The 13,318-nt window shown below is 41.9% G+C and overlaps 1 protein-coding gene across 1 annotated transcript in view; it reads right to left on the bottom strand.

Annotated features, from left to right (window-relative positions):
* Window positions 1-13,318, bottom strand: part of ZMAT2 (zinc finger matrin-type 2) — a 129,554-nt gene that overhangs the window by 83,167 nt on the left and 33,069 nt on the right. Inside the window, exons 2-3 of the mRNA XM_081950907.1 lie at window positions 7,666-7,759; window positions 7,120-7,243 (exon numbers count right to left, since the gene is read on the bottom strand). Coding sequence (XP_081807033.1) covers window positions 7,120-7,243; window positions 7,666-7,759 — 218 coding nt within the window. The remainder of the gene's footprint in view (window positions 1-7,119; window positions 7,244-7,665; window positions 7,760-13,318) is intronic.

The raw sequence follows: 13,318 nt of genomic DNA on the forward strand, positions 1-13,318 counted from the left end.
GAGAAGGCAAGGGAACCTGGGGCTTAACAGGCTTCTCCTTTGGAGTTTCCTGCCCCTTGTCCCCGTGGTGTTTGGGGGCCTTGCTCCCAGCAGAGGAATGGGAAGACTTCCCCCCTGTGCCCTTATTTCCCTTTCTCCCTTGGCCTGAGAGATCTGGCCTACTGCGCTTGGCAGCTGGCCCTGCCAGCTCCTCCCTTCGCTCCAAACCTTCGTCAGCCATATCAGGTGGTCGGTCCGAATAGAAGAGGAAGCAGCTGAGGGAAGGGCAATGGACGCTGGCCAGATGGCTCCAAAGCGTCCGCAGATCAAGGTTGGAGGCTGAATCCGGCACCAGGACACTCCCTGCCGCCCCCCCCTGGGGTGGGGGGGTCATTGAAAGGGAATCTTAGGCCTGTCGGTGACCCAGTCAGGCCCTCGCAACCCTCAGTGGTGATCTGTGTTGAGGTATAGAGGCGCCTGAAACTGCTGCTGTCGGCGGCAAATCACTAGCGAAATAAAATGGCCACCGCGGTTTTCGCACGCTCAGGAAGCGTCCCAGGATGGAGCGGTCCTCCTATTGGTGGCCGTTAAAAAGCGTGCCAACGCGACGCCTTCAAAAATGGCCGGCGCGCTCTCCTGATCGGCTAAAGACGCCGCCTGAAGAAGCAAGGGTTTTTAAAAAACCCTTCCTCAAAGACGGCCAAAGACGAGCGGAAGGCTGCCGTCATCCCCACGCTCGCCAGCAGTCGCCGGACGAGCGGCCTCGCTTGCTCCGCCCGCTGCAACTAGCTACAGCCGGGGAACCCGATCGCAGCCTAAACCATCATAAGCAAACTCAAAATGGTCAATTACACCACTGAGAGAAAAAAACACAATTAAAAAATAACACAACAAACAAACAGGGAAAAATCGTAACAACTACTAAACTAAATAATTAAACAAAAATACACTGGAGAGCTCAGCCTATCTGTCCAAAAATTGAGAGCTCCCCAAAACTAGTCCTATCGGGCGGACTGAGTTTTTAAAACTGATCCTGAGGAGGCAAAGGAGGCGTGACCAGAGGGAAAAATCTACTCAGTCCTTGGGCAGATAGGCTGTGTTAACCCTTCCTTGGACTCTCCAAGCAGCGCACTGGAGAAACCTAGATTTTCACTAGCCTAAAAAACTATCAGCCTAATCGGACCATAGACTGAGAGGAAACTGGGCAAAGGAGTAGAGGCATGGCTGGAACACTTTTCTCTCAGTCTATGGACCAATCAGGATTGATAACAGCCGGATGGTAGTACCTCCCATTCCCAATCATGGAGAATTTAGACATTCAGGGGAATCTGAAAACAAATCAGGAATTAAAGGAGCAAAATATAAATACAGATTGGTGGCCATATCTTCAACTACAATCGAGGTACAAAAAAGATGTAAAAGAATATGGAATATACACAGAATTACAACAAATAGATAAAATTTTAACAGGCCCGGAAGATAAATTCAAAACAAAAATGTACAAATATTTATTAGAAGTAACACTGGAAGAAGTATTAGTTAAAGGTTGCATGATCGCGTGGGCCAAACATTTTGGACACAATATAGATCTAGTGGATTGGGAAAGAAGGTTCTCCAAAACTAAAGAGGGAGGACATAAAGGCAAGGAAGTCATAGAGTTCACCCCATCCTCTGGCGATGATGAGGGAACTCTAACCAAGGGAGCCAAGTCCACCCTGGAGAGCGACAGCAGAGGAGAAAATGATCCCCTGATATGTATGACAATTATACTGATGTTACTCAGGGTGGAACTAACAATTGGTTCCTTGGAAGATAAGGGCATAATGACTGCCTTGTTGGGCTCTGGATGTAGCAGATGCCTGGTTAGCCCTGGCATGTGGGGACTGGGAATGTGTCTCAGGGAGTTAAAAATCCCCATAGCATTTTCCCAACTAGAGGGGACCCTAACAGTGGGAAGCCTGGCCACATTCCTAATGGAGCCTATGAAACTAAAGATAGTGCCCCACAGGAAACCATCAGTTTCATCGTGGGACCTGGCATGACGGAACTGATGGTGCTTGAACTGGCTTGGCTAAAGAAATGGAATCCATCAGTAGACTGGAAGAAGAATTGAGTCAACTCTACAATGGTTTATGCAGTGTCAGGCAGCTTTTTGCAGTCAAGCCCACGCTCAAACACTTTGACCCTGATGAGCAGTTTATCATTAAAGCAGACACCAGCAATGTGGCAATGGGAGTGGTCTTCCTCCAAAACTATAAACAAGGGGCACTGCAACCCTATGCCTAGATCTCCCAAAAGCTTTCCAATGTGGAATGCAGATGGGCAGTATGAGAGAAAGAAGTTTATGCTGTACAGTGGAGGCAGTTCTTAGAGGGTAGTAAAACCATGTTCAAAGTCTGGACTGACCACAAAAACCTAGAAGCACTGAAAACTCCTTGGAAGTTATCCCTTAAACAAGTGAGGTGGGTGCAATACTTCAACCATTTTAACTTCATCCTTCGTTATTTGCCTGGGGAGAAGAATTTCCTGGCCGATGTCCCATGTAGGCTATTCCAATATAACAGCATCAGAGAGGAGGTCATAAACTGCATCATCCCATCCAACCAAACAGCAACTCCTGCCATCAGTGGAGCACAGAAAAAACCCAAGTTGCAAATGACTGAGGACCTGACTTGGATGTTAGGGACCGCTCTAACTGGGTGAATGGTTTGAACTCCATAAAGGGGATCTTACGCTAAGGGATGACCTGGCCTGAACTGACACCAGACTTTATGTGCCTTCCAATCAGAGGAGCTTACTCCTTCAGCGGAGCCACAACTTTAAAACAGCTGGACCTAGTGGATTTGTAAAAATCCTATATCTCATCAACCGTCAATTTTGGTGGCTGAGCATGAAGGACATTGAGAAATATATGACTAGTTGCCCATCAGCAAAAAGATGCCCTGACAAGATACCAGGTCTACTGCAGCCCATGGCCAATCCTGCCACACCCCAGAAAGAAATATTCATGTACTTCATTGTGGAGCTACAAGAGAGTTTGGGACATATTACTTCAATAACTGAGCCCACCAATTGGATAAACAACATGGTTGTTATTTGGAAGCCTGAAAAGATCAGAATTTGCATTGATCCCAAGTTTCTGAATATGGCCCTGAAATGGTCACACTACCTATTGCCAACACTTGATGACCTTTTGCACAAACTACCCAAAGCACGGGTTTTCTTGCTTGTTGATGCCAGGGATGCCTTTTTAACAGTACAAACTGGATGAAAAGAATAGCTACATAACCACATTCTGGACTCCTTGGGGCAGAAAGAGATAGCTCAAACTACCCTTTGGAGCCTCTGTAGCACCAGAGGTGTATCAACAAAAGCAGCATGGATTATTAAGTGGGCTCAGTGGAATTGAGCTAATAGCTGATGACATTCTTGTAGTTGGCTGTTATGATACAGATGAAGAAGCTGAGCATGACCAAGATGAGAAGCTCACAGCACTACTAGACTGGTGTAGGTAGGTGAGGCTGAGGCTCAGTGCAAAGAAATTGCAGTTCAAGGTGCAAGAAGTCAATTTCCATGGACATACCTTGTTCTCACATGGCTTAAAAACTGACCCAGATAAGATTAGAGCCATTGTAGACATGCCACTGCCTCCCAATGCCAATTCGATGCACAGATTTATCGGTTTTAAGGTGTGTCAGCCATTGAGACGTCTTCTGGACAAAGATGTGACTTGGTACTGGCTTCCCAGTCATGACCAGGCAGTAAAGGAGATAAAACACTTGTTCACAGCTTGCCCAGTGTTGAAATACTATGCTGTCCCAGTATTGAAATACTATGATGTCACAAAGCCTGTTACAATTCAAAATGACTCAAACAAAAATGGCCTAAGATGTTGCTTATTGAGCCACAGTGGTGCATTGGTTAAGAGTGCAGTACTGCAGGCTACTTCTGCTGACTGTCTGTTGCCTGCAATTTGGCAGTTCAAATCTTGTTGCCTGCAATTGGCAGTTCAATTTGGCTCAAGGTTGACTCAGCTTTCCATTTTTCCAAGATGGGTCAAATGAGTACCCAGATTGTTGGGGGCAATATGCTGACTCTGTAAACTGCTTAGAGAGGGCTGTAAAGCACTGCAAAGTCTAAGTGCTATTGCTATTGCAAGAAGGTCAGCCAATTGCATATGCGCACAGGGCTCTTTCATCTGAGCTAAATTACACTCAAATTGAAAAGGAATGTTTAAGTATTGAATTTGCTTGCCAGAATTTCCATTATTATCTTTATGGCTGGAATACAATCACAGCTGAAACTGATCACAAGCTGCCAATAGGTATATGCAAGAAGCCCCTTCGGTATGCTCCCAAGCATTTGCAGAGCATGATGCTTACACTGCAGCATTACAATCTCAACGTTGTCTACAAACCAGGATGTGAAATGTATATCAGTGATACCCTGAGCAGGGCTACATCAGATCAGGCATCACCGAGAGGAGAGTACAAGCATCACATGGTTTGTTGGTTGCAACAGGAACAATCCCTCTTTGCTGAAGTCAATCAAGCAGACTATTTCAAAGTCACTAAGCAGTGGCTACATCAGCTCATGTAGCACACAGATACTGATGCAACTTTACAGGCATTGAATGCTATCGTTCTGAGTGGGTAGGTGGATGAGAAGGAGGCAGTTCCTGCAATTGTGAGGGAATATTGGTTTTTCAGAGATAAGATCAGCATACAAAATGGTATCTTGTACAAAGATCCAAGAGTCATAGTGCCAAAGTCATTGAGAGCAGATATGTTATTGCACATACACTCAAGACATATTGGGGGTGAGGCATGCTATAAACAAGCTTGTGATACTTTTTACTGGCCTAACATGCAAAATCAGAGGCTTTGTTAGTAATTGTCTCACTTTCAATGAATGTGCACTTTTGCAACAAAAAGAAACCATGATGTGACATGAAATACCCTCATGTCCTTGGCAGATCATCAGTATAGATTTGTTCAACTATGCAGGAAAAGAGTACCTGATATTAGTTGATCATTATTCAGACTTCTGGGAAATTGAACTTCTTCCTGACTTGTCTGCTGAAACTACTATTAGGAGATGCAAGGCTCAGTTTGCACGTCATGGCCAATGAGATAAAGTGATCTCTGATAATGGCTGAGTTTGCAAGCCTTCAATTTGGGAAATTTGCTGGGGAGTGGGAGTTTGAGAATGTGACTTCCTCACCACATCACCCACAAGCTAATGGCAAAGCTGAATCAGCTGTGGAGATTGTTAAGAATTTATGCAAGAAAGCACAAAGTTTTGGTAAAGACCCATGGAAGGCCATTCTACATTGGAGAAATATTCCAACCGAGGGCATGGAGTGTAGCCTGCTGCAGAGACTGATGTCAAGGAGACTAAAGACCTCCTTACCAGTGGCAAATAAGTTGATTGAGCCCTCTGTGATACAAGGTGTCCCAGAGAAGTTACGGCTTAAGAGACAAGCATTCAAGGCAAGATATGACAAATCAGTCAGAGATTTGGGCTGTTTCCCTTTGGAAGGGCATGCTACACTGTCCCCTTTAGCAGCAGGGTTGGGCCTGCTGGACTTGTTAGAGGTAGGCTCAGCTTGATACCTGGTTTCAGCCATACTCTTGCTGGCCATGGTTCACTTTCAGCCCTATCACAGTCTGTTGTAAATAGTCCTGTATGTGATATGGCTCTTTAATTCAGTCCAAGTCCTGAGGAAAATTGGGGCTCAGCAGAGATCAATAACGGACAGCAATATTTTGGTGCCAAATTTGGAAGTCCCAAGGTGCTGCAGATCTGCGCTGTAGTAAAGCAGGGAATGGCCTGAGAAAGCCAAACTCCCTGCAGCTGCTCTTAATTGTCTTCCTGAGGAGGGGGGGGACCTGCTTGGAGCTCCAGAGCGAGATCCCAAATTAAGAAGCCCTCCCAGCGGTGATCTGCTGTGGAACCAGGCTGTGGCAAGGAAAAAACAGTTTGGAAATAAAGCGCGGCACTTTTTTTCCTTTCAAAATGGCCGCCGCCAGCTTTGGAGCACACTGGGGAGCTGTCGGCAATTCGAAAGGCTCAGTAGAGCCTCCGGCTACAAAATGGTCTTCCGACAGCTTTTGGGGGTCCCTATGCTACCTACCTGACCCCAGAGCTTGCCAACGGCCACTGATGAGCCTCCAGGTGGTGCCTCGACCGTGGTGGTGGCGGAAAGCCACTCCAAGCCACCTGTTCCGCGCCTCAGTCAATAGGAGGTTTAAATGAGAAATAAAATAAGAAACCTAATCTATACACTAAACACAAAAATAAGAAAAAAGAGGCTACACTAGGTTATTGGAGAGTCCAACTTGTTGTCCAAGAACTGGAGGTCGCCAAAAACGTCCTTTTAGGGCGACTGAGTTTTTTAAACTGAGCCTCTGAGGGGAGCAGGAGGCGTGGCTACACAAACTTTGAACTCAGTCCTTGGGCAGCAAGCTGAAGTTAACCCATGCTCGGACACTCCAAGCAGCACGTAGGAGAATTTTCGGTTTCCAGTGCACGCATGCTCATGGGGTATCTGGTCTTTGTGCGCACGTGCACACCAGAAATCAGAAGACCAGGTGGCCAGTGCGCATGTGCACGCCAGAAACTGGAAGATCATCTTCCCAGAACATGCATGCGCACCCGGCGACTGTTCTTCCAGTTTCCTGCGCTCCCATGCATGTGAAAACCAGTTTGCCAACACAGCGGAACCCGGAAGAGCAAAGGGTTTTGCTCTTCTGGCAGCCATATGTTCACCATCACAGGGCTATCTGGTCAATGGGTCTGATCCAACAGGGCACTGCTTATGTTCTTATGTTAAATGAAATAATATACTGATAGAAAAGTGTGAATCAAATGTCTCTCCTAAAACTGTGTAAACTCATTACTCATTATTTCAATAAGTAAACAACAGCCATCTCAAATATTTACAAACTGTACAATCCACAATCTGAAGGGATGCTATTATTATCAACCTTGGCATGGTTCAGATTCATTTCATTTTGTTCATTCACCTGCCCTCTCTTTCCAAATACATTATAAAAAAGAGTACTGGAGGTTCAGTTGCTAAACCTCTCTGTTAATCAAATGTTAGTACATTAGCACACACAATCTCTATCACCTTACCCTCCCATCTCAGACTGAGGAGTAGTTTTGGTAATAACAATCGTTTTCCCCAATTTGGATTCCAGATCCACTTTGTAGTCTCGATGCCGCAGAAGCTCACGCTTGATAGGCTGCACTGGTTTGCCTAAAATATAAATTATTTTTTTTTTAATGAGGATAGACAGACAGAGAAATAAAATGATTTGGTATACCCTTGAAATATAAAACCTTCATTTTAGTCAGTAAATATTTTTTCTTCTATTGCCCAAGAAAGTTCTTCACTTAATTTTAATTCCCCCAACTCTTAAGATCAAATAAACCTTTCTTTATTTGTTGAATATGAGTAAACAGGAAATAATTTTTTACAATTTTAAAAGAACATAAGATGAAGTGTCTAGCTAGCTAGATATGTATCCATCTATTATGCCGCCCATCTCCCCTGCAAGGTGACTGTGGGGAGCTAAACCTTCCCTCTGAAATGTTGTCCTTTGCATCTCATTCTACAAACTGATTTAGCAACTACTAATGAAATGGAGCCATGCATTGCATAGTCAGCATACTACTAACCATCTTTCTTCTCTCTTTCCTCTGTAAGCCGTTTCTCTGCAAGCTTCTCATATTCATCTTTGTCCCACTTTCGGCGGAAGTCTAAGTTTTTAGCCTATGATTGAAAGAATGTAATGTTTCAGTTAACAAAAAAGGTCTGGTGTTGACAATGATATGAATTATTGGCTTGTAGGAGACTCATTTTCTCTAAAAACTCTTACACAGGAAAAGCATAGATAGGCAATGTTTATATAGAAAGCATTAAACTCAACTATTATATGCTACAGGCAAATTCTAAAAGCTACAGAACTGAGAAGGTCTGATGAGGAATAAAACTTTTATTTAAATTTCAACAGCTGAATTCCACAAGGATCAGCAATCTCTTTAGGCACTATGCATACGTGGTGAAATTTTAGGTTATATCAATAAAAATATCCATTCTAAATCATGAGAAGTAATAATTCCACTTTTTCTGTAGCCAAAGTCCATCACAGAACAGCATCTTAAGTTGTCACAAGAGAGGACTAACAACAGCTATGATTATAGTCTTCAAATGTCTGAAAGGATGTCATTCAGAAAAAAGTCTAGCTCTCTCTTTCTCAAAAAGGAAGACTGTTTAACTTTGGAGTTCCATATGTGCCATTTAGAAGCATCATGATACCCACAACTGCTGATACACTCGTCTTATTAATATTCTTACAAGAATACTTTTGTTTTACAAGAAAAGATCATACCATTCCTGACTAAAATAAATACTGCTTATGGATACAATTACTATACGGAGAAGGTAGAAATTGCTTTTAAATGAAGTATTTATATAGTTTTAAGAAAAATACAGGGAGTTACAACCAAAATGAAAATATTGTCATTAAATGCAAGAGGGAAAAAGCAATAGAAGTACATTTGGAGAGGAGAGCTGACGTCGCGACGGCACGACGTGCAATCTTGGTGCTCCGAGATCGCAGTCGAATTTCTGCCGCTGGATGGTCCATTGGACCTAAACTGTCCCGCAAAGACGGTGATTGAGAAGGGCACCTCCTGCTGATCTCAGGGACATCGCAAAGTCCCTGAAAGATCCAGGAATAGCCCTTTTTTTCTGACAACAGAAACACAGCTAATGAAGCTGCTGAAGTTGGGACAGCTCTGGAACGGGAAGAAAGCGGAAAGAGAAAGTGTGTCGAATTGGTGAGGAAATTTTATTATTAGAGGAAGAGACTACCCAAGGAAAAAAATTAAGTTAAGTTAAAAAATTAAGTTAAGACTGTAGGCGGCGAGATTGATCTGCATTGAACTTAGTGCATTATCCAATTTCTAATTTTTTTTCGTCGATTGAACTTTTGCAGGGGCTCCCCATTTTTAAAACTGAATGGGTTAATTCTTTCTTCTTCTTTTTTTACTTTTGCTTATACCTATGGATTAAAATTCTCCTTTTTTTATAATGCTTGATTTGATTGATTTGATTGTTTTTGATCTCCATTTAAGGGTTTTTTTCCTTTCTTAAACTTGGAATATAAAGAAGATAATAAGGATTATAAAGAGGGTTGTAACAACAGGAGGAAGAGCAGTTACACTGCCACTTAGAGGCTGGAGGCTGGAGACATTGTTTTTTCTTCTTTCTCTTTGATCACTTGAGATTCAAGGTTCTTTCAGTTGGTTTACTGACAATGATAGTAGGAAGAGCACAAGTTGTTTATACAGGTGCCCTTTGGAAGTTCTATTACTAGCTATTGGAGGGAAGACAACATTTTGACTTGAAAGATAATAAATGAACCTGTTTGAAGTTCATTAAAATAGCATATATATATATATATATATGTATGTATGTATGTATGTATGTATGTATGTATGTATGTATGTATGTGTGTGTATATATATATATATATATATATATATATATATATATATATATATATATATATATATATATATATATATACATACATACATACATACATACATACATACATACATACATACATATATGTTTGTGTTACAACCCCTGGTATGCCCAAATATGGGAGGGAGCTCACTCCTCCCTCTTTCTGTCCTTCGGCTCATCACAGAAAACCATGCAGGCAGAAACCCATATTTTTATTTTTAATGTTGCCTTTTTATATTTGTGTTGTATTTGTGCTGATAAATAAATAAAAGGAGACTAGTATGGATCCATTTCAAGCTGTTTAGCTCTCATCAGCTAGCCATACCCTTACTGGGATTTGAACCTGGGATGTGTTACATATTAGGCAGACTTGCTAGCCACTACACCACCGGTTCTCCTCCTTTATCAGCTAAGCCAGGGAAATAAGTATGTGTTTGTGTTACAACCCCTGGTATGCCCAAATATGGGAGGGAGCTCACTCCTCCCTCTTTCTCTCCTTCGGCTCATCACAGAAAACCATGCAGGCAGAAACCCATATTTTTATTTTTAATGTTGCCTTTTTATATTTGTGTTGTATTTGTGCTGATAAATAAATAAAGGGAGACTAGTATGGATCCATTTCATATGGATCCATTTCCTTTATTTATTTATCAGCACAAATACAACACAAATATACAAAGGCAACATTAAAAATAAAAATATGGGTTTCTGCCTGCATGGTTTTCTGTGATGAGCCGAAGGACAGAAAGAGGGAGGAGTGAGGCAAAGATTTTGTAGTCTGCATTTAGCAGTGATATTGGTCTGTAGTTTTGTATAAGCACCTGGTCTGTGTCCGCCTTAGGTAATAGTACAATGTTAGCCTCCATCCATGATAACGGTGTCTTCGTCTCTTTCAACACGTTGTAGACTCCCAACAACGTTGGGACAAGTATATCCTGGAATTCTTTATAAATTTCCGCTGGCAACCCATCCGGCCCTGCAGCTTTATTATTCTTTTGTCTTTGTATGGCCTCGGTTATCTCTGATGTTTTAATGTCTTCATTGAACATGTCCTTAATCTCCTCTGGTACCTTTGGCAGATCTGACTTTTCCAAATATTGTAATATTCCTTCCTTTGTATAGTCTCGGTTTTCTTTATATAATTGATCATAAAACTCTGGGTTAATCTTTTTCTTTTCCTCTAGTTGGTAGCAGATCTCGCCTTTTTCATCTTGTAGTTTATTAATCCAGTTCTCTTGTTTTTGCTTCCTCAACCTATAGGATAGTCATCACCCCGGTTTATTTGCATTCTTGAAGAAGTTTTGTTTTGTTTTTTTTATAGTTTGTGCCAATTTTGCCTTTTCAAATATAGCCCATTCATGTTTAATCAGTTCCATATTTCCTTTTATACTTCTGCTCTGCGGTTTCTTTTGCAGTTCACTCTCTAAATTTCTATACCTTCCTTTCAGCTCTCTTATTTTTAGATTCTCGGTTTTTTTCTTCCTGGCTGTGGCTGATATTGTGACCCCTCTTATAAATGCCTTAGTCGTATCCCATAGGTTTTGTATGGATGTGTCTCCTGGTCCGTTTTCTTTGAAGAAGAATCTTAATTCTTGGTTGACTCTTTTAATATATTCCTGGTATTTTAGAATTGATCTATTGAGTAACCAACGATAGCTGCCCTTTTGTTTTTTCCAAATAATCCTCATGGGATTGTGGTCCGCCCATAGATTGGGTTCTATATCTATCTCCTTCACTTCTGAGATTAGCTCCATCGGCAGCCAGACCACATCTATCCTTGACCAGGATTCGTGTCTATTCGAGTAGAAGGTATATTGCTTACCCTCTGGACATCTTTCTCGCCATATATCAAACAGATTAAGTTCTTCAGCCATTTGGAAGAATGACCTTGGCAAAGTTCTCCTAGCTCCTTTTCTCTTTTTTCCACTTTTATACTCCCGTTTCGGGTCAACTATAGCATTGAAATCACCCAGTAAACAAACATTTTCGTTTCCCATCTCTCGAATAATGCTATGTAGTTTATGATAGAAATTTTCCTGGCCTTCATTAGGTGCATATATTACAACCAGTGACACCTTTTTTTGGCTTAACATTATTTCTACGATTAGTATTCTCCCTTCCTCGTCATGATAGATTAGTTTAGTCTGAATTGTGTCTTTGACATATAGTGCTATTCCTCTTTTCTTTTGGTCAGCCAGTGCCGCGTAAAGTTTACCCAATCTAGGACATTCTAAGATCTGAATCTGTCTTTTAGTCATATGGACCTCTTGCATTGCAATTATATCGTAGTTCAAATGTTTTAATTTATTAATTATTGTTTTCCTCTTCTGGGGTGAGTTTAGACCATTAATATTCAATGATAGAATCTTGATTTCTCCCGACATACTTCTATGTGTATTTGGGTCGTGTGCTTCTTGTTGCCCTTATTTCTCTCACTTCCTTTGATTCTTCCCCTTTTTCATCTAGAACGACTTCTTTCTCCTTTCATATCTCCACTGGTTCCTTTTCTCTTCTTATCTGTACCCTGGATCCTTGCCTCCTTGCTCCCGCCTGTTCTCCTTCGTCTTTCTCCTCCTCCTGCCCAACAAGGGTATTGTAAAAGTCTTCCGCTTGTTCTATTGTATCTATTCTAAATCTTCTATCTCTCCAGGTTACCAGTACGCCCTCCAGCATCAGCCATCTAAAGTTGATTTCAAATTTATTCAGGACAGATGTTAAAAATTGATAGGGCGTTCTTAATTCTCTAATTCTCCTCGGTACCTGTTTTAGAACTGTTAGTTGTCGTTGGTTGTAAATTATCGGGTCGTCTCTAGTTCTATTCAGCACCTCGTCACGTATTGATTTTTTAACAAACTTTACATGAACTTCTCTTGGTAGATTATTCTTTTTTGCGTAATTTGTCTGTATTCTATACGTCTCGTCGATCTCACTTGCCATCTCATCCTTTTCTATTCCCAAAGCCTTTGCCATTAGGTCTGCCATCGTGTCTGGTAAATCCTCGCCTTTTTCTTCCTTTACGTTCTGGAACCATAGGAATTGGGCTGCTTTCTCCGATTCTAATGCGAGGACCGTTAACTCAAGTTCCTTGTTTGCCTGGATCAGCATGGCACTCAGCTGCTCCATTTTTTCATCCTCCTTTTCCAAACTTCCTTCTATTACATTTATTCTTTGTTCATGTTTATTGATCTGTTCCTGGAACTTCTCGAATTTATCGTCCATCTTCTGCATTCTCTCCTTTAATTCTACCGTATCACTCCTTATTTCTTTAATATCCTTTTTAAGTTCTTTGTGATTTTTAGCCATTGCCTCCTGCATGGTCTGTAGTATCAACTGCAATTCCTTAGTTGAGTTGGATCTTTCTCTCTGAGGCATATCCTCCGAAGATCTTTGGTTCGAGGGACTGGCAGCCCTAGGGATGGCTGGGATGCTGGCTTCCTCCCCGTGCCAATTTTCGTTAAATTTGTACTACTTGTCATTTTTTGGAGGAATTGGATCCCTACTTTAATTTTTTCCCAGAACTTCCACTTACTTCTCTCCCTCGTAACTTTCTCCAGTCCTCCTTCTCTCTCTCTTTCTTTCTTTTTTTCTTTCTTTCTTCCTCCCTCCCTCCTTCCTACCTTCCTTCTTCCTTCCTTCCTTCCTTCCTTCCTTCCTTCCTTCCTTCCTTCCTGCCTGCCTGCCTGCCTGCCTACCTACCTACCTACCTTCCTTCCTTCCTCTCCCTCTCCTCTTCCCTCTACCTCTACTCAATTATCAATTTTAAATAGTGATAGGGGGTAGTAAACTCTATATATC

Source organism: Natrix helvetica (assembly GCF_964273705.1).
Source record: "Natrix helvetica genome assembly, chromosome: 4".
NCBI lineage: Eukaryota > Metazoa > Chordata > Lepidosauria > Squamata > Natricidae > Natrix > Natrix helvetica.